At 43.9% G+C, this 22,958-nt stretch overlaps 1 protein-coding gene across 1 annotated transcript in view; it reads right to left on the bottom strand.

The window, feature by feature from the left end:
- The window catches only part of SPECC1L (sperm antigen with calponin homology and coiled-coil domains 1 like), a 128,843-nt gene that overhangs the window by 55,352 nt on the left and 50,533 nt on the right, over positions 1–22,958 (bottom strand). The window contains exons 7-12 of the mRNA XM_068118814.2: positions 7,061–7,256; positions 5,724–5,797; positions 2,618–2,793; positions 2,184–2,350; positions 1,944–2,038; positions 965–1,058 (exon numbers count right to left, since the gene is read on the bottom strand). Of these exons, the coding sequence (XP_067974915.2) occupies positions 965–1,058; positions 1,944–2,038; positions 2,184–2,350; positions 2,618–2,793; positions 5,724–5,797; positions 7,061–7,256 (802 nt within the window). The remainder of the gene's footprint in view (positions 1–964; positions 1,059–1,943; positions 2,039–2,183; positions 2,351–2,617; positions 2,794–5,723; positions 5,798–7,060; positions 7,257–22,958) is intronic.

The raw sequence follows: 22,958 nt of genomic DNA on the forward strand, positions 1-22,958 counted from the left end.
CCATGATTAGGGTTGGTGTTGCTAACGGATGTTCAACTGATGGTGATGTTCTCAAAGGTTGATTTGACATAGCTAAGATAATCGATGTAGTCCTGAAGTAGGTGATTACTCAGAGGTAGCCAATTTATCATTACTTGTTGGAACTCTTAACTTCTTTCTTTGGGAAACACTGCTCAAAAACTGAGCTTTGTGACCATCCTTTGGCCACAAGGGTGAGTAAAAAGGTTACACCTCGTCACTCTTTTTTGTGTCTTGGACTATTGCCAGAATTACGTTTTGAATGGCATAAGTTGATCATGTTCTTCATCTTGTATTCCAGAGTGATTTTTAGTGACGATGGAGCTGATGTTTTTAGTGACAATGTTCATCCATCGTTTTCGCTGTTCCCTATGGCTTTTTTTTCTTAGATTCCGCAATCAAGTGCCCTATTTGGGATCATTGCAGCCTTCATCTGTGATACGACCAACCAACAAAGTAATCTCTCTTGAATGTTTTGTTTTGACGATATTCACATTTTACACGAATCACATGCGTCTGTGTGCAATTCTCAACAGGAAAGGGATGTTCCATCATTCTTGGTCGGAGAGTAAATAATAAGAAGAAAGAAAAAAATTAACCAGGAGATATTTTGCATGCAGTTTTTGAATCATACTTACAGTATTAATTTGCAATTGGTCATTGGCTTTGACAGTTTTCTGTAGTAAAAAAAACAGTTTCAAATGGAGCACCTCACCACCATTAGAACATTTAAATTGCATCAGATGTGGCAATAAATGTGAATTGTTACTCCCAGCTTTCCGGCTCGATGAGGGAAGACGCCATTTGCATTTTTGCCTCCTTCATACCCACCCCGTTAAGAATCCTTTGCAGGCATGGGCAACTTGATAGTCCATTTCAAAACCTTTTAAGATGCCTGAATATATACAACAATATTTTTTAAACACACAAATTATTGATTCTTTACCTTGAATGTGAAGTTCACCAAAGCTGGGTCTTTTGTCTGTTAGAGATGCCATGGGTTTTGTGGCAGTTACAGATGGACCAGAAATGGAATGTCTCTGCAGGAAAGGGGGGATGTGGGGGGTGGGGGGGGGGGGGGGTTGCAAGTGAAATCGTTTCTCTTTTTACAGAAGAGAAAGATGGAGAAATCAGACACAGTTGACCAAACAATTACTTTTTAAAACTATAACGGCATACATCCGCCAGGGTGAACAGTTTACGTTTTGTGTCCTACTGATAGGCCGGATCTGGATTCGAACCAAAACCAAAATTTAATCAGATTGTTCTTGTCACATAACCAGCTCATCCACCTAGTTTCGTCATAACCCGTCCACAACTTTTTGAAATAACATGCAATATATCGCTTTTAGTTCCATCTCTCAATGGTGAAGAATCACTTGAATTAAAAAGATTCCCGTATCCATAACCGGATCTTCACCAAAATCGAATCAATTCGTCCTTGTCCCACGACCAAAGTGTCCACTAAGTTTCGTCCAAATCCGTCCATAACTTTTTGAGATATCCTGTTCATAGACAGACAGACAGATGGGTGAAAAAAAACCTCCATCCACCTTTGGTGGCAGAAAGCATTCCAAAATGCAAGCAGACAAAATAAAGAAACACGGCGATTCAATTAAAACGGCAAAAAAAAAAATTCAATTAATGCAACTCAATATTCAATTCAATTCAATTCAATTCAATTCAATAATAATTCAATAATTCAATTCAAAAAAAATAAATCAGGATTCAATTAAAACGGCTAATTAGTCCAATATGTGAAATATAAATAAGAATGTTAACAAGTACACTATTTGTAAATTATTTGACAAGTTACATGCAGCTCTAAACCTAAATTTCACAATAATCTTCTATGACAATCTGAAAATGCATGTACAATTAATTTTGGTCAATATCGAGATGTTGATTACACCACAAGCCCTTACCTGCATTGGAGACACAGTTGCCGATGGGGGGATCTTGACACCGGTGGGACCAAGAGGGGTCCGTGCTGTCACTGTGCCACTTTGACCACGGGAACCTGCAAAACACAAACCATGAATGGGCACAGAACGGCGATGATGATAAAAATAATACATCACTGTCAGTGGCAAAGGCAAATTGTAAAATGGTGACAACACACTGGGATTCATGGTAGTCATTAAAGGTAAGAACATGCAAGTTACCTTGAGAGGCAGTGTCGAATGACTTTATTAGTGTCTTAACGGTGGGCGAGGGTTCGGCGGAGAGCGAGGAACGTCTGCCGAGGCCAAGACCCTGTCGCAAGGTCGCAAGATCACGCTCCACAACTGTCGCATAGTTTATCATTCGCCCATGCTCTTCTTGCTGCCAGCTGCAATGGAGTGAGGTAGCGAGGTGCGATACTTTGCATGAGTGGGAAGGACAAGGGAATTATGGATTTATACTACATAAAGGATGGAAGGATGAGTTGCATGAGGAGGAAACCTGATTTGGCCATACTTGCTGGTACCTGCTAAGGATGGGTTTTTTGACTCATTAGATGAAATGAACCAATAACATAATCAAGTTGAGCTTGTGGGATGAAATGGCAAACAAAGTGAGAGAGAGAGAGGGTGAGAGAAAGAGTGGCATAGCCAACCTTTGTGCCTTCAGCTCCTCCATGTCTTTGCATAGCTGTTCATTTTTCTCTTGTGCCTCCTGAAGGCAACGCTTAAGCTCATCTATCTCTTCCTGAGCCTCAGCCTTTATCTCATTGGCGATAACCACAGCAGTTTGCAAGTCTGTCTGGAACTGACGCCATTCCTCAGACTCATCCTGCCAACAACCACGCACAAGGACAGGCACCAAAGTCCATGAAGAAACAGCCACACAAGCAGCAAAACATTGTTCAAGTACCTAGAGTTCATGAAGCTAACAACCATCAGACAAATAAGGAGGAGGAGGAAGTAAGGAAGAGTTGGCATCAGAAAAATAACATAGGGAAGAAATGGGAGGAAGAAGAGTCAAATGTGATTTCATTTTCACCAAACTAAGATGTAAATGGAACGTCACAATCTTACTGTAATTCACCAAATGTCCATCCGTCCGTCCGTCCGTCTGTCTGTCCGTCCGTTCGAAGGTACCCTCAAAAACGGCTGAACCGATCGCAACGATATTTTGGGTGGGTAATCCTGGGATCTCCTGGAGTAAAATAGGGCATATTGTTTTTCCAATTTCAGCTTTGGCCTCCAGCATTTTCAGGTTTGGACTCACGCATAACGTTATTTTCCTGGGTGACGCACAAACGGCTGCACCGATCGCTGCACGGCTGCACTGATCGGACTCGGTGACTTCGGACAAAGACCTTTTACAAGGACATGGGTTGAATCCCTGCTTGAGAGAATGCCAACCCCCTCCCCGCCATCACAGTCGTCTCTCCAACTCACAATCCCACGAGATATGCGGAAAGGACGACCCAAAACCAATTATCTTCTTTTTGATTCGTATATAAACATCATTAAAAGTAAATAATGACCTCGGCCAAAGTTCAAACGACGTGAGTTTAATCTCTACATAAGAGAATTCCACATAGCTATTTGGGTGGTGTACTGGTGTATATGCTAACAGATCACTGGCTCCATCGATCTTGCCAAGGCCGTAACACCTATCGGCTCAAAATCCTTTTAACTGTTGACTTGGTAGTTTTTACAATGAAGGAAACATTAACAATGTTGTTAAAAGTTTATTTTGTGATTAATTTGTGATTGGAGTTATGTTGTTTGGAATGAAAAAAAGATATCGAGTTCAAATAAATGACGACATGCCGTGATGGTTTCTACTTTCTAAACATGAACTTCATGGATCGCCATATGCAGATTCGCCATGGACCCACGATCAATGTTTCTATACGTGAACGTACCCGTTTGTTTGCGAACGGGTACGTTTTTCATGGACGTCCTTTACGAACTTGCTGTCCATTGTCTGACGTGCGACTGAGGGTGCTACAGGAATGTGGAATGTATTGGTTTCATGCTTTAGCATTCGCCGTATCTGCATTGCTTGTTTGCTTCTGGCCTCCCACCCGTGCGCAGCACGGGTATCGCACTAGTATAAAGAATGCCAGTGATGGAGCAGAAATGAAATAATTGAGTTTCCATTCCCAGCTTCCTCTACGTGCAGAACTGATTATTTTGCCGGCAAGAGAATGACTTCCAAAAGCTAAGGAACCCGTTCCAGATTTGTTTCAACTAAATGTTGCACATTGTAATCAGCACTGTTGATTGTACCACGTGTCCGTTTCTTTGTCAAACTCGTGCATAATTTTGTGCTTTGGTGTCGATTTAATGTGTAGGTCCCAACTGTGTAATCATGCCTACGTAGGCCTCAGTCATTAACCCTTACATCCGTTTACTTTTCATCTCTGTGCAATTCTCTTTCTTCTCCTAGTTTTCCTCCCCTTCAACCACATACTATTTACCTCAATAATAAAAAAATAAAGTAAAAGTAAATGCATTATTAAAACTCCTCATCTTGCAATCCTTCTCCTTCCATGTTGACCAAAGTTAATTTGAAATGTCCTTCCCATGTCTCTCCTTTTTTCATTCCTTCACCTGCCTTCTCTTCCCTCACCTCTTCTCTTTCTGTCTTCACCTTCCTTCCCTCTACCCAACCCATTTTGCCCCTCCCCTCTGTATGAAGCAAGCCAGAAAATATATCCCTAACCTGCCTTACAAAATATTTCAAAAGACAGTTGTGAATGGAAGGTGTCACCGATGAAACCAAAAGAGCAATGACAAAATAAAAATATAAAGCGAAATACCAACAAATGTACACTAACAACTGGGAGAATGATAAAAGAGCAGGAAGGTATTTAAAAAAAAGAGTTGGACAGATTGGGCATAGACAAAGAAGGCTCATTGGAATGACTAAGAAGAGGTCAGCTCAACTGGGATGAAGAACGAATCATAATAATAAATGCCCAATATCAATGACACTATACCAGTCAGCGGGTTTAAGAAAATGGTGGGACTGAGTCAATCAGACAGTTGTAGATTTTGCAAGGTAGAAACAGAAAGTACGAGTCATATACTATCGGAACGTAAAAAAACTCATGTCAGAACAGATGTATACACAAAGCCACAGCAAAGTATGTGGAGTAATCCACTGGCACATGTGCAAGAATCAATATCCCAGTTTCAGAAAACTCATGGAAACATGAACCAAAAGCAATAAATGAATACAAGGAAGTAATACTCGTCCACGACCTGATCATCCCATCGAGCGTGAATACAGAGAGGAAAGCATTGTAACTGGATATAGTACTGAGGTACAAAAAAAAGACGGCATTGCTGATTGATATGTCAGTACCCAGTGATTTTGGCCTAAACAACAGAGAAATCAAGAAAATGACCAAATACCAGGATCTCAAAAATGATGTCAAAAATCTTGGAAGCCGAAGAGCACCAAAATTATATTAGTGATAATTGGAGCAATGATAAAGGAACTTTACGGAGATCTTTAAAAAAAAATTCCTGGGAATATTACTTCAAACAAACTACAGTTGAAGGCTGTCCGGGGCTCGATGACAATCCTGAAAATAAAGCTCGGAACAAAACTTTAAGAAGAAAACGTCACAACTTCGTCCGTGGATCACGATCCCTTACCAAAACGGAGGTGAATACTTCCGAGACCTGGGAGGACTCTGTTCCACCACTGAAACACGCAAATGGAGATAACAATCAACCAACACAGACACACTCACTCACCCTGAGTTTGCGCTTCAGCACTTTTATCTCCTTCTCGTAGTCGCGTGTCTGATCCTGCAACTTCTTTACAGCATCTGGGTGGGGGGAAAAAAAGAAAAAACAAAGCAATGTTTGGAATACAAGAAGTCCTGTGCGAATTGGTAGTAGAGAAAAGGAGAAAAAAGCATGCTAAGAGAATCTTGTGTGGAAGGGTAGTTTAATATGAAATCTCATTAATTATTATTATACTGTTGCGGATATGGGACTTGGCCTCAATATCCGCTTGTAAATACTCCCCTATTTCCCCAATACTCCCCAACTATCCCCAATCCCTAGTCCCATTGCCTGTAAATAACACTCTGTAGAACCGACCTTCCCCTTTTTCCCCCATTAAATGTCGTGCCCAGGTCCACCGCATCTCACGTAGACAACTTTCGGACATCTTGCTAGTTATTCTTAGTCTATGTCAGTTAAGGACTCGTTTCCATTAATTCTGACTCTTCGTTGCACCAGAATGTGATCGTATGGCACCAGTAGTGAGTTTAGGACCTCCCCTTACCTCCTCCCATCTTCCCCATGTCCACTGCAACAACAACTACAACAACAACTACAACAACAACTACAACAACAGAGGGGCGCGGCGCGGCGTGCGGGGAGTGTGCGTCCTCACACCGGCGTGGTTAGCCGCCATTGCCCATGCGCTCCACGGGGTTACCACGAAGGGGCTGGCTGTCAGCTCCTCGTCAGGGGCGGAGCCAGTAACCCCCCCGCACCCAATAAGAAGGGCGGACCGATTCCATCTGGGGCGGAGCTAACTAGCCGAGGGCATGTCACTCCCCGCCGGATATACGCAGCGACTTACCGGACGTGACGTGAGATGCGCCCCCAGCTTGGAGAAAGAAAGTCACCTTCGAGCGCTGAGTGAGACCTCCCGCATCTCTGGACCGGAGCGGGTCGATTCTGTCCTTGAGCCAAGAGTGCACCTTGAGCCATCGACTACCCGCTTTCCTTGCCATCAATCCCCGTGTGAGTCAGTTTTGTCCCGTTTATCTGTCGTCTGTCGGGGCTAATATAAGAGTGTGTCTAAGTGCCTGCCTTTCTATGCTGTCCCTCTTGTCGTTGTAATCTGACCTTCCGCCCTAATATAACCTCCTCCGGAGGTCTTGAGAACTGAACCCTTGGTGTCGTGTCATTTTAATCCAGCCGTTGTGTCTTTTCCATCATTGATTTAGCATAGCGCGACTTAGTCAACGTTCGAGCATAATCGGGTAAACTTGTGCGGACACGGCGGCCATTACGCTCGGCCCACCATAACATCAAAGTCGTGTCTGTAACAATACTTTCACAATTATTCTCACTCTCTAGGTCTGAGATGACAAGGTTGTCATGAAGCTTGACAGCTCTATGCTGCTCCACTTCATCTTCCAGCTCGAAGATGGTCTCCTTCATGTCACCAACCTCGGTCTCCTTCTCCTTGCCATCTTCTTGCAACTGCTCAATAGCATTCACTGCCTTCTTGTGCTGTTCCATTTCTAACTGCATCTCCAAGGTCAACTGTACACAACAGGGCCAAGTTAACATCATGGATATGAAGAAATATGAAGAAAATTAAAATAAAAAAGAATGTTATTTTTAGAAATCAATACAGCGGTGAAATTGAGAACGGCACAAAAACAAGCAAAGAAACAAACATATAAATAAATAAATGGCTCCTCTGCTAAAGCAACTTTAATGAGGCGACAAACAAACCGATACTGGGCAGCTGTTAGAATTAAATGTTCATCTTTGTTGTAATGACAATTCGTGCTCCAAAGCACGGTAGCAGCAATAAATGCATCTCTCTCCATCTCCCTCTTCCTTTCATGTTTGTTTATCCCCTTGTTTGTTGTGCCCAATTGTTGCCCCATTGCCAATTTAACCTTCCTCTTCGATGAACCTCAGTCTTGTAAAGCGGCCAATTAAAGATTAAAGCAGAAGGGCGTCATTACAGCACCTCATTAAATGTAAACTAACGAGCGATGGCAACACACCGGCATGCACCAATATGCACAGGCAGCAGGTAGAAAGTGTCACCAACTCACAGGATCTAAGTTTCCAGGCACATCGGCTATACATAAACAGAACATTTTGTTTTAAAGTAAGAGTGCCTCAAAATGAAAACAGACATCATGCAGTTCAGTCTCAGCAAGCAGTTCAAGTATTGCATGCTTGGGGTCTTGGAGGTAAAAGTGAGACAGAACAGCCTCTGGAAGGTGGTTCCATAAACAGGAGAAGGAAGGAATAAAAGAGTTCAGGTGTTCAGTAAGCCTGGATTTTGGAAGTTTATCCTTGAATTGTTGGGGAGAGTCAGATGACTGAGGAAGTGGAGGGAACAATGTTGGAGAATAGACAGTAAAAAAAGAGACGACTAACTTGCCTGCGATGTGAGAGCAACAGACCCTCTGCTTTGGCCTCGTCACATGAGATTCTAACAATTTTCAGGAAGAGACAAATGTGATTCTGGGGCACTGGCCCATAGCGGAGAGTACTACTCCACTGAGCTATGCCATATGGACTGTGAGTAGGTCTGATTTTCCAATGAAAGACTTGGATCAAAAGAGGATTCACCTGCTTGTTTGTGTTGTCTTCAATATTACTATCAATCAAGGCAATGTAATGGCACAACCTGATCAGATTTTAAAAATAATGCTTGGTCAATAGTGAGGCTGTCTCACTCTGGCCTTATCTTTGCTTTTGCAGATAAATGCAGGCACAACCTTAGCGCAAAGATAACCGTGTGGGAAGTCGATCGACAAAATGTCGGTTCGGACCTTTCCTCGAAGTCTGATGACATTGTTGAGATCTTCATTCTCAACATTGGAATAACGCCATATCAAATAAATGAAGAATCGCTTGGTGCTACAACATCATAATATGGCAAAAAGAAGAGACCTTGGAGAAGCTATTCATATTGCCCTTGTCTAGGCACACAAGGGTAACCGACCGGTATGGAGACTCAAAATAATTTCTCAGACCTAGTTCCTGATTGGCACTTAGGGCTGCTGCTCAATATGTCAAATGAGCACCTGGTCAAAACATTGCTGTCCAACTGGAATTCACATATTATTTTGGCAATGGTGAATGAGTCTGATAGTATAATCTGATAAATTCTTCAAGAACTGGCTGCAGTAAAGTAGTTCACTCAACCACTTAGCCAGTTCATGTTGCACAAAGCCTGTCAGGACTTTCAGCAGCAAGGCACAATGAAAGGGCTTCGCGCTTCAAAAGCACCGATCGCAATCTGTTGGGCCAGTGCACTTCAAGATGCACTGAAGGGCCCAGAAGAGGGGATAGAATTGTTTGTACAGAGGATGACACCGCCCACAAGCAGTAGGCAGCCAATCATGAGACCCGCACCCGGCGAAGGCTCCGTGGAAAAACTCTGAGTCCGCAAGGGCTGGAGCTGCAGATGCACATTAGGTAGAGTGGAAATGGGTCTTGTTGGAAAAAGAAGATCGCTTTCTGTTTCTCTCACTCTGCGTCTCCGGCTCCCTTCGTCTTCCACTGTGCTAAGTTGTCGGGATAGGGAGGACTGCTCTCTGGAAACGTGGATGCCGCCTCACAATTCCAAGCCTCCACGACATCGCTCTTGCACCCTTCCTGTTCCCGAGCTGCACCATCTCCCTGCACACCACTCATCGCGTTAATGGGCAGTCCTCGCCTGCTTACCCCATTGTTTCGTGTGTGTGGTCTGTGGTGCCTACCTGGGTTAGGATTGTTATTTATTCATCCTTGTAAATCATTTTGCGTGTCCCCACATCCATATTTGTCTGTCGACTCGTTTGGTTTGTTCCATTTTGCACGTCCCTTCCAGCCTTCTCCCCGTACTCCCCGTACTCCATATTTATAAAACCCTTATAAAGGTAAGAAACGTTTTCCATCCTTATACCTCCTGTGTGTGCCACCACCAAATTCAGTTCATTGGGGTGACCTTGGGGACGATTGGAGCTATGAGGCTGGCACGTCGGACTTTCAGGTCTTGTTTTTTTTTTTTTTTTGTATACAAGATCGAGGCTCGTGAAAGAGCTAACATTAATCACACAAAAAGACAAACCGACACACAAAACACAAAAAACAAGGGGAGCGGCAGACAAGATGGGGAGAGAGGGGGAAGGACACAAAAGAGAGAGGGAAGAGGGGGAAGGACACAAACACAACATTTGAGAGCAGGGACATCGGGAGGACTTGGGGGGAAGTGGGAGAGGATTAAAACATATGAACACTGCAAGGACTCTGGGGTGAATTACCGGGGGTAGAAAAGATCAAGGTTTTCGATGGGGGACGATAAGAGATGGTGGTGAACAGCTGTTTTAAAGACCTGGAGGGAGGAGTGGGATTGAAGGGAGTGGGGGAGTTTGTTCCAGAGGCGGGAGAAAAGGGGAATGAAAGAGTGAAGGTGAGCAGAGAGCCTAAACTTTGGCAGTTTAACCATAAGAGGGTTGCAGGCAGATCTTGTGCGACCTGAAGGAATATTGGGGGGACAGAGCACAGAGAGAGCTGGGGGAGCAAGGCCGGAGAGGAGTCGGTAGAAGACAGAAAGACCACCAACCTGCCTGCGGTGAGTGAGTGAAAGGCCCTCGGCGTTGACTACATCGCAGGAGATTCCAATGATTCTGAAAGCTTTGGCCTCAACAGCGTGAAGCCGAGCAAGGTGTGAGGCAGGAGCACCAGCCCAGAGGGGGGAACAGTATTCCATTGAGCTGCGGATGAAAGCCTTGTATGTGGTGAGGAGCTCAGGTGTGCCAAGGAAGGACTTCGCACGACGGAGGATGCCCAGTCGGCGACTGGCTTTGGAGGCCAGCTTGGAAATGTGGTTTTCCCAAGAAAGATCATGGCAGATAGTGAGACCCAAAAGCTTGAGCGACAGAACTTCTTGGAGAGGATTGTTGAGAAAGTAGATGGGAGGGTTGTCCAGTCGGTCCTTTCGGAGAGACATTGTAAGAGTGTGAGATTTGTCAGGATTGAAAGACATGTTCCACTTGTTTGACCAGTCTGTGATTTTGTCCAGGTCTGCAGAGAGTGAGGAGGCTGCAGACTGCCGATCTGAGGGATGAGGAATGGAGCGACAGAGAGTAGAGTCGTCAGCAAAGAGATAGAGAGGATTTTCAAGAGAGTCAGAGAGATCATTGATGAAGACCAGAAAAAGCACAGGGCCCAGAACACTACCTTGGGGAACTCCAGCCTGAACAGGAAGAGGAGATGAGAGAAACCCATTCAGGGCCACACGTTGACTACGACCAGAGAGGAAGTCCGCCAGCCATGCGTGGAGATTTCCATGGATACCAAAGGAGGAGAGTTTGGAGAGCAGAGCAGGGTGCCAGACCGTATCGAAGGCACGTGAAATGTCAAGGGAGACAGCTCTAATTTCCTGTTTGGCGTTGAGGACCTCCATCCATTGTTGAGAAAGCAGAAGCAGCATGTCCAGAGTAGAGTGACCAGGTCTGAAACCAAATTGATGATCAGAGATCAAGCCATTGGAGAAGAGGAAAGATTTAATATCTGAAGCAATGATGGATTCCATGACTTTGCTGATAATTGGGAGAAGGCTGATTGGTCTGTAGTTGCTGGGATCTGTTTTTGCACCTTTTTTGTGCAAAGCGGTGATGTTGGCTGATTTCCAAGCAGATGGCAGATGACCTTGAGCAAAAGAGAGGGTGAAGAGAACAGAAAGAGGGAGTGAAAGAGCAGAAGAACATGATTTTAGGACCCGTGGGCTGATGCCGTCAGGACCAGTTGCAGAATCAGAGTCGAGGGTTGACAGAAACTTTTCCACCTTGTCAGGAGGAAAGGACACAGAGTCCAGGAGCAGCTGGGTACGACTGGGTACGGTGGGTACAGAGAGGGATGGGTTTGGGACACAAGATTTAGAGGCAAACACAGAGTTGAGGCATTCAGCTTTTTCACGTGCGGAGTCAGCCGTTAAGCCGTTTGAGGTGAGGGAGGGGATGGAGGGGAAACAAACACCAGAAACAGATTTGACCAGACGCCACCAGGATTTGGAAGAGGGAGACAGATAAGAGAGTTCGGTCTTGAGAATGGTGATATAATGTTTCCTGGCTCTCCCGAGGGTGGACACACACTTGTTTCGGGCTTCGTGAAAGGAAATGAGATTTCCTTCCGTTGGATTTGCTTTCCAGGAGACGAAAGCAAGTTGTTTCAGGGCAACAGCCTCACCACAAGATTCCGTGTACCATGGACGGGAGGAAGGGTATGACAACTGAAGACGAGATGGTATAAATCTGTGCATGAGAGAGAGCAATTTACTTTGAAAGAATTCCCAGGATGAGTTGATGTCAGAGGCGGTAGAGATGGGAGACCAGTCCAGATGATTGATGGCTGCTTGAAGACCGTGCCAGTTGGCCTGAGTGAAATGCCAGACTCGTCGACGCTGAGGAGGCTCTCTGAGAATGGTCAGAGAGATGTCCACTTTGACAAGCACATGATCAGATGAGCCGATTGGAGCAGAAGAAGAGCAGCAGACATTTTCAGGGACGTTTGTCATAACCAAATCCAGAAGAGAAGATGCTCCGTTGACTGAGATCCGGGTCGGGAAATTGACAGATTGTGTCAGTCCCAGTGAGTCGCAGAAGTCCTTTGCTGAAGAGCCATGGCTGGTGAGAGAGGTACCCACACCCAGCCAACTGGCATGGTGACAATTGAAATCACCACATATGAGGAAGAGAGAGTTGGGATGGGTAGATAGAAGTTGGTCCATATTATCAGACAGTGAGATGTACATGGAGTCATCGCTGATTGGTGGACGGTACAACACACATATGAACAAAAGGTGGGAGCGAGGGGAAGCCGTAGCCAAAGGTATTCCTGGGGGTGAGGTGGAGAGAGGGCAGTGGAGGGCGAGTGAGGAAGAGAGTTTTTTATAAAGATAGCAACCCCACCTCCAGGACGAGGCTCAGGTCTATCATACCGGAGGAGGGAGTAACCTGGGAGAGATACCAAGGCATCAGAGACATCATGAAGGAGGAAAGTTTCTGTTAAGCAGATCACATCTGGTTTGTCAGAAGCAACCTGTATGGAGAGGTCAGTCAAGTTTGAGCGAAGGCCCCGGATGTTTGATGTCCATACCGTTAATGAAGAGGAAGGGGGAGCATCGGGTCCAGAACAGGGGGAGGGAGGGGTAGGGTAAGATGTGGAAGAGGAGGAAGAGGTAGGGAGAGCTGTTGAAGGTGTGTCAGAGATTTCAGAATAGCTTGGAGAAAGGGAAGAATGGGGCGGACAAAAGGTTTGATGGAGATTGGGTGAGGCACAGTGAGGTGATATTTGAGGAGGGGGAAGAGCAAGGCAGAAGGTTTGGGGAGATGAAGGTGAAAGTTGGAAGGAGGAAGAAGCAGGGAGGATGCTTTGAGGAGGAGGGGTGAGAGGGGAGTCTAGGAGGGGAGGAGCGAGGGAGAGTCTCGGAGGGGAGGGGTGTGGGAGGAGTTTAGGAGGGAGGGGAGGGAAGGGGCAAGGGGGGAGATTTGAAAGGGATGGGTGATGGGGAGGATTTGGAGGGGAGGGGTGAGATTGGATTTTGAAAAGTGTATGATTCATGGGAAACGAACATTTTTTGCAAAATGAGTTTGAGACCTTCGAGTCAAAAATACGTTTGAGGACACTGGAGGAGGGATGGAGTTCTGGATAGTTTAGGGAATGTAGAAAGGAGGAACTGTAAGAGATGGTATTATATATATTTTTTGGAATGAATAGATTTGGTGAGCAAGACGAAAGCATCCTTTTGTAGGAAAAGAAGAAAAGGGTGTTATAATATATGAGAGAAAATAGTTGTTCAGGGGAGAGATTATACATTTCTAACCGCGTGATCGCGAACGAAGAACGAACGAACAAAAAGAACAACAAATAAACGAATAAGACCTGGGAAGGAAATATTTTTGGGGTTTTTTTTTTTTTTTTTTTTTTGTGAGTACAGATATTAAACAAGGAGGTACGGGGTGAACGACTGGTACGAAACAGAGAACGAAAATAATTTCAGCGCATTCGACGAATCGCTGAGAGAAAAACAAACCACAAGGTCGGAGACGGTACGGTAGTCTAAGCCTACGAGTACTAGGCCGCAGAATACTCGATACCATTAACCGACGATTGTGTATACATGTACGAAAAATTAGCACCGAAAATTTTCCAAAAGATACGCTGTAGGTACATACACCGAAAGATAGATACAGTCTCGACAAAAACACGATTGAGAAATATCACTTAGCTTCGAAAGCGTGAGCGCATGGAGCAGCTTCGAAAAGACGTGACCTCGCCGTGATCTCGCGAGATCTCCCCGCGAACAAATGTTGTTGTTTGTTTGTTGTTTGAACAAATGATGGAAGAATTAATGGAAAAAATGAAAGAAAATAAAGATGATTTGGGAACAAATGAAAGAAAATAAAGATAATTTGGAAAACAAACTAAGAGAAAATTGGACAATTAGGAGAAAAAATGAGGGGGGAGGGAAGGTGGATGAAAGAAAATATAGATGATGTGGGAGAGTAAATGAGAGAAATGAATAGAAACAACAGGGTTTTAAGGGCATGTGTGCAGGCACAGATAAAAATGGGTGAAGGGCAGGTTGGTTTAGGGGGTTGGAAGAGTTGGTTGGTGGGAAGAGAAAAAGAAAAATTCCACAAGGACATGTTTGGTGGATAATGGCCTGGAAGGACAGACATCGTGCCATTGTGATTGTGGCTCTGCTCCGGTGGGAAGAGACCGTCCACGTGACAAGCCAGATAGAGTGTTTAGAGGGGAAGAAGTTAGCCCGATGGTGTTTGAAGCAACTTCCTTGGTAGAAAGCTCACGGGACCGATACACAAAACTTTGTCATTAAAATATTATTTTACATGATTTACAAAAAAAGGTCCACATCAACCTTGAACCGCTTTCACAGAAAACTGCATATCTTTAACAACCAATTTATAGAAACAACTGTGGTCACATTAGCTACCAAGGACAGTGACTATCGATGCAGTTTCTGGCCCATGTTTGTCACGACCCACATGCTTCAGAATTCTCTGTACATGTTGGCTATCATTGTTCAATATGGGGAAAGGAAGGAGCGGGTGGGGAGGTTGGATGAGATGCATCCCACACCTCTCCCGTTCTCGTCCAATCCTGTGTGCAGATTCCTCAGTTGCTTTTGCCACTCATTAATGCAAAATCGCAACAGCTGCTGCAGCACGTGTGCAAACAAAGTTTATATCCTTTGAAGCACACCAAATCACAGCTCACGGGACCTATGTCGGTACGGAAGGCAGGCATCCAAGCACGTGACCCTCATCTTACTTGCATTACCTGCACCGAGTCTCCTCTTCCCGAGTCAAACATTGAAGTCACAGATGGCATCACATCAACAACTGAATAGTCCGATCATGTCAACGGCTCACTCTTTCAACACATCAAAGGAGAACGAAATATCCAAGGAAAAGCAAAGGGGGTGAGAAGATGTGTGTAAATTTCGCTTTGTGCCTTCAAACTTTGCAAATGTAACAAGAGAAAAGTTGTTCCTTTACTTCGACCAGACTCGGTGGTCTAATGGTCATAGTTCGCTCTGATTCTGGGAGGTCGGCGGTTCAAACTAGACCACGGCCTAGTCATACCAAAGACTTTAAAAATAGTGTGTGCTGCTTCCTTGCTTGAGAGTAAGCATTAAAAAGGACAGGACTTGGGCAAACAATCATAGGTTGACAACCGTTGTGCAGGCTTCATTGGCCTGATGGCTTTTCCTGCGTTGAAGTTCCTTGAAAGGAAACATATTGTAACATATTTGTTGTTTGAAGAGAGGAAAATATTGGAGGCAGGCAGCTTGAGAGTGAACAGCCACATCAACTTCTTGTCGTTGTTAACATGTGGTGAAGTGGAAACATGGCAGGCGGTCACACGCATGCAGATACAAATATCACAAAGGCCATTAAGGATAATTGCTGATGAAAACAGCAATGCCTCCTCCACAGTAAAAATCAAGAGGTATTAAATGAAAATAAACAAAGTAAAAGGAAAGGAAAAAGGAGAGAATTAGGAACAACCTCAATAATGATGATGTGAAAATAACTGGGAAAGACCTGCGGAACTATGGTCAGCAGGTTTAAGCAATCAAAACGTGAATAAAGGTTTTTTTTCAAAAAATGAGCCGACAAGATATCGATATACTTCTGACATTGTGTGGGAAGACAAAAAGTAAGTGAGGGGGAAGAATGAATGAAAGCTTAACGAGGGGTAAAGACAGGGTCACACGTAGATCAACCAAAGCTGTGCAAAACAAATTAAGTCAATTACGTCATTATGCAATCAAGCAGACGCCGGGTGGATTGAACTACACAACCGCACAGAGCGAGGCAAAGCCAGGCGGTGTCCTACGTGCCTTGAGTAATTATTCCAATTATCAACATGTCGCTTTCGTTTTAATTCCACGAAAGGAACACCACTGGTGATGGCAAAAAGTTAAACAACTCACCACAACTACAATCATGCTGGATCATAAGGCACATGCCACAAATACAAATCACCAATGTGCATAGCCACCAGCCCAAAGTCATGTGATAAACACACTTTACATTCTCTACCAATCCTCGACATCAATCTTGGTGCAAAACACGAATGCAAGTCCTCAAAGGACGAAGCTTCCGGACGCAACTTAAATATTGGGGATGTGTAGATTTTACATTAAAATAACTAAATAACCCAGCAAATAAATAGACTAACCAAATAAATAAATAAGCAAGTGTATTATATATAAAGGGATATAAATAAATAATTCAAAGTTGTGTGTTGGTTGTGGAGATGCTAAAGTGTATTCAAATAAATAATGATTCCCAAAAACATTTATAATCCTTCACAATCCTTTACTACTACTTTACTTTACAATCCAATCCTTTACTCCTTTACAATCCTTTAAGGGGCGCCCTACATCTGGCAAATAAGATACATTTTCTTCTTCATGCAGGTGTATGAATCAAATTGGCGCACCTTTTTATAAACTTTTCTAGAGCATTACTTGGTTCCTCCTCAGAACACAATGGTAGTCCAGCATGCACACGAGATTTTTTCAATGGCCCTTATTTTGTATTGTTCGACATTTTCTACAAGCTATGGAATGTCCCTTCTTTCCTATAGTTTGCCACATGGCACATACCCTTATATAAAGGGGCCTTTTCTATGCCCCTGGCATTTTTCACAAGATACATTTTAAATACGAACATAATGCATTTGTTCATCGTACCCGACTTTAATCAAGACAATATAAAAGACTTGAAAAAGAAAGGAGAAAAAAAAATATTAACCCCAGACAGGATTCGAGCTTACAATCCCCAGCTTGGGAGTCTGGTGCTTTATCCATCTAGGCCATTGGGCCAGCATGTCAAATTTGTGTAATAATATTTTGAAGAGTTATAAAGTGTGTATATATTTATATATATTTAATTTTAATGCTAAAACTATAGCACTTATGTGGAATTTGTTCTGACAGCCATTAATTAGACCTATTGGCCGATGTATATTCCAAGTTTCAGATCGTTTCGATGTATAGTCCTTGAGATATGAGTGCCAACACATTTTTTGCGGACGGACGGGCGGACAGTCAGACAGACAGATGGACAGACGGACAGACACCAACTGATTGAGGGTTTTCTAAATACAACTCAATAATGCAGAAATGGACGTTGCTGAAATTCGGAACATATTACCTCAATGTACAAAGTATTTATATCTGAAACTTGCAGCCGATTCCATCCAGTAGAAGCCGGGAAACGTATTTTCAGTCCCCATGTTAAAGCTGCATACAGAGAAACGATCCCTTATATAAAGGGAGGGGTGCTTTTGCGCCTCCCTTTTATATAAATGTATATATATATACATATATATATATATATTTAAATATATATATGTATATAATACATATATACATATATACATACATACATACATATATATATTATATATACATACATATATACACACCATTGTGTGTGCTACGGAATGAGGTATATTTACGGCGGCCGGAGTGCAAATCCTGCCACCAACCTCCTTGAGAGAGGACCCAGTACTCTGGTACTCGTTTCGCCAACCTTGGAAGGATGACAGGCTGAGTCAATCCCACCTGGTATTAATTCAACAGCTGAACGGGATTCAAACTCAAGACCTTAGAATGCCAAGCCTGCCACCCTAACCATTAGGCCAACATGAGAACATATGACAATTTTATATTATTCCAGGAAATCATCCACACCATTACAATTTCATATAATTCCAGGAAATCATCCACACCATTACAATTTAATATAATTCCAGGAAATCATCCACACCATTACAATTTTATATTATTCCAGGAAATCATCCACACCATTACAATTTTATATAATTCTAGGAAATCATCCACACCATTACAATTGTTATGTTGTGACTAAAGTTTGTTCATGGAATAAATAAATAAATAATAATAATAATAATTTAAAAAAAATAAAATCAGGGTACAAGGGGGTCTACCGGGGGTCAAAGTGGATCCAGGTTTGACCCCCCAAAATAGGAATTTGCTTTTTCCTCTGAAACTACACACACAATTTCGATGAAGCTTGACCACAACTTTCACCACTCGTGATGTACCAACGTTTGTTCATGGCATAAAAAAAAATTGAGCCGGGAAGGGGTTTACAGGTGGGTTGTCCCCCAAAATAGATATTTGCTTTCTTCTCAGAAACTACACAAACAATTCCGATGAAACTTCACCACAACCTTCATCACCTGTGATGTACCAAAGTTTGTTCACGGCATTAAAAAAAATCGATTCCTGAGGCGGTCTACTGTGAGATTGCTCCCCCAAAATAGGTATTTGTTTGTTTGTTTGTTTGTTTAAAGTCTTATGATTATGTTAGTATGATTGCACATTCTGCCCTGTCTTCTAGCAACCATTGAAATTGGTTTAAAATACCTTTAGTCAGTGTAGTATACTGTTTATTCTACCAGGTGAGCACCAGGAGTATTGCCCCTATGTTTTTGTATTTCCTTGATAATTTAACTTGGCCCCTTGTGGTTATGTCATGTGCTGTATGGAGAAATACCATATAACCCTCACACGAGCATTTGGAATTCTTGGAATTAATTTAACGTATAACCCACGGGTTATTTGCTTGAAAATACGGTAAACTATTCAATTAGACCATTTGACTCTCCTTTCACCCTTGATTTGCACTGAAGGGTTTGAGCACGAGGTGAATGACAAGTATCCCAGAGGGGTTCCCAGGCATTTGATTTAATTCCCCAGGCCAAAACATAGAATTCAAAGTGCGTCACGCTGAATCGGTGGGACACAAGGCTCAGTTTTTCAAGAGCCAGCTGCACCTTCATTGCTGTTCAGCACACAGTTGCTACTTTTATGATGCTAATGCTCAAATGTTTTCAAAATAAATACGAATTGGCAACATTTTCTATTCGTATCAACATGTCTACAACATTTAAACTCAAACCCTTCAGTGAAAATGATTCAGACCTGTTTCACTCAATTCTCCACAGACATGCACACCAGTGGGTGATGAAGCAAAATAAACATAACCAAAAAAAAAAAAATCAGACTTCATCGAACACCTTATCAGACTCCGCGCAGTCTTGGGGAAACAAGGACGTGGGCAAGGTCTGGGAGCGGCAAATTTCATTGGTCGATTCGATGCAAAATGCCGTAATATTTTGTCCAAGTACGGCTGCTAAATGGAAGGTTTTTTAAAGTGCCAAAAAGGGGCTTTGTGTTCTACAGTGGTTAAAGTACATGATTCAAATGAAACTAGAGCAATGTGACTGTGTCGCCAATATGCCTCCGCATAGTCCCACAATGGGTAGATGCCCTCGGTCACGGTCCTAAAAATAAAAAATTTGATATAAATCCCTTCAGCTGTTTTCAATTATCACATTTTCACCAGCCATGACAAGTTTCACATCGATCGGTGAAGCGGTTTCAGAGAAGGGATTTAAAAAAAATAGTGGCTTTCAAGCTAATATGGCTGCCAGACCATGTGACACATGACCTATGATGTCATTATTTTCAAACTATATGCAACAATGGTGCAACAATGGTTCAAGCCTCCTAAACTCTGCATATGTATGTTTCGGGGATCACATTTGTGAAGTTTCGTGTTGATCAGACAAGGTTTGTTTTTCTACTCAAGATGTCTGCCAAACCACATGACACATGACCTATGATGTCATTCTTTTCAAACTATATGCAACAATGGTGCTAGATACAACAAACAACATGCATTTTAAGGCCATTTTCCCTGCTAGAGCAGGGGTTAGCCCTAGCAGGGACCATGTGACCATTGCTGCACATAGTGATATGCACATTGCTGCACTATGATGTGACCATGTGACCATGTGACCTATACAACAACAACAACAACAACAACATGCATTTTAAGGCCATTTTCCCTGCGAGAGCGGGGGTTAGCCTTGCGGTCCCCATGACATTCTTCTCCATTTTGCCCTATTTTCTGCATCTCTCCTTGTTATCCTTGTTAACCCCCTTGCCCGCATTTCTTCTTCCACCATCTTCAGCCAAGTCTTTCTCGGTCTTCCCCATCCTCTACTTCCTTCTACATTCATTTCCATCACTCTTCTCAACCAGTCACTTTCATCCTTCCTCAACACATGACCGAACCATCTGAACCTGTTCCTCTTCACAGCATCAATCACAGGCTCTATTCCCATCATCTTTCGCAATTCATAATTTGTCTTCCTCTCTCTCAACGATACTCCGCACATCCACCGAACCATTCGCATTTCCACCCTTTCCAGCCTTCGTTGCTGCTCTACATTCATGACCCATGTCTCGCCCCCATAAATCATAACACTTCTCACACATGCAGCATACACCTTTCCCTTCAGCTTCAATGACACTCCCCTCCTCATCAGCACGCCACTCAGTTCCAGAAACGTCTTCCATGCACATCTCACTCGAGCAACCGTTGCCGAGTCTGATCCACGTTCTCCATTCAGCATGTCTCCGAGGTAGCAAAATGTTTTCACACATTCCAGGTTCACGCCGTCTCCAAGATCCAACTCAACATTTCCTCCATCTGCAGCTCCCTCTGTGCACACCTTACATTTGAATGTAGCTGCCACACTGGTTAATGACCCTCTCAGACCACTACATTTTTAATGAACCCACTCAGCGCACATTGTACATTGAATGGAGTTCCCTCCGACACCCTTCCTGCACACAGCAATGGCCACTTCCCAGTTCTTTCCACCTCACCACATGCTTTACCACTTGCCATCACCTTCGTCTTTCCTATATTCACCTTCAGACCTTTTGTCTCCATACATTCCTTCCACTTGTTCATCTTTTCCTTCAGTCCATCCATACTTTCCGCAATCAACACCAGATCATCTGCATACAATAACTCCCACGGTAAACCCTCCTTTACGTTCTGAGCCAGCAGCTCCATCACAGCTACAAATAGTAGTGGACTTAGTACCGACCCCTGATGCACTCCCACCTTCACCTCAAACTCACCACTGTTCCCGTCCTTTGTCCTTACAGCTGTGCGCGCTCTTTTGTACATTGCCATCACCACTCTGATCAACCATTCCTCCACTTCTAACTTCCTCAATGCCCATGTCAATACTTCGCGTGGAACCCTATTGAATGCTTTCTCCAGATCAACAAACCCAAGAAACAACTTCTTCCTCTTCTCCATGTACTTCTCCTGCAACTGCCTCACAATAAAGAGCGCATCTGTCGTTCCTCTTCCTGGCATAAATCCAAACTGCATTTCGTCGATCTTCACCTTCTTCCTTATCCTCCTCTCCAACACCCTTTCCAATACCGTCATTCAATGCTCCAATCACGCTCTCTGACCCTCTTCCGAATCAAAGCGTTCTCCGAAAATTTTCCTACATGCATCATGCGCCTTTGCTACCTCTTTCTTTGCAGCCTTCTTGGCTGCCTTATAACTTTCATGCTCTGCTTTTTCTGCTCCCGTACCCTTCGCCTTCTGCCACCCCTTGAACTTCTTCCTCTTCTCGTCAATCCTCTTTCCAACTTCATCACCCCACCACCATGTTTCCGAATGCCTCGGTGGTCCTTTTGTCCATCCACATACCTCACCAACGGCTCCCAACAGACTAGCTTTCATTGACATCCAACCACTTTCAAGCTCAACCACATCATCCTCTACCCTACTCAGCCTCTCTTTTAATGCCTCCCTTACTGTCACCTCTTTCAACCTCCACACCTTCATTCTCGGTTGGTACTTCACCCGCCGAGCTCTCCTCGCACCTTTCACCCTTATGTCGCAGACAACCAAGTGGTGCTGTGAAACAGCCTCCTCCCCCGGGATCACCTTTGTGTCCCGGAGGTGCCCACTATCTCGCCTACGCACCATCAGGTAGTCAACGGTTGTCGTCGACCCACCTGACGTTTACATAACAAGCTTATTATCCCCTTTCTGGAACTGAGTGTTACAAATCAACAAATCAGCTCCATCAGCAAACTCCAAAATCCTTTCAACTTCTCCATTTCTCACACCATATCCGTAACCCCCATGAACTCCCTCAAAACCGTCCATACTCCTTCCCACATGTCCATTTAGGTCTCCTCCTACTACAACGACTTCCTCATCTTTCACGTTTTCCATCAGCTTCTCTATCGCACACCAGAACTTGTCCTTCTCTTCATCGCTCCGACCAACCTGCGGAGCATATCCCGAGATGACGTTCACCAAGAGCTTTCCAATCATCATTTTCACTATCATCAACCTATCACTAACTCGAGTCACACTCACCACACTGTCTACAAACTCCTGTTACGTGGTCCTCCCGGTAACTACCTGGTCTTGGTGACCCCCGGACCGTGGGAGGGACCCCGCCAGAAAGATATATGGTTTATACGCTTTCGTAACGCAATCAATATGAATTCCGGTCAAGAAGAAACCCCACACCAAGGATCCGGAATAATCAATAATATATTCACTGAGCAATCAACAACCATCAACCATGCACAATCAATATTACAACCATGTGAACTCATCTACACAAACTCTAAGATGGCCATCTTAATCTTATACATTCCTCACGTGAGCCCCACTCCTGACTCCCTCCGTGGTCAATGTCTCTCCTCTCCGCACACGGGCGGTTGAACGAGCCCCGGGCGGACGTGCTCTAAACGTGCCGTCTCGGACTGGGGCCGCGGCTGCAGCGCACCTCCTTGCCAAGCCACGGGGCAAACCCAGCGCGGCG

This window comes from Myxine glutinosa, chromosome 6 (assembly GCF_964187855.1).
Source record: "Myxine glutinosa chromosome 6, kmMyxGlut1.1, whole genome shotgun sequence".
NCBI lineage: Eukaryota > Metazoa > Chordata > Myxini > Myxiniformes > Myxinidae > Myxine > Myxine glutinosa.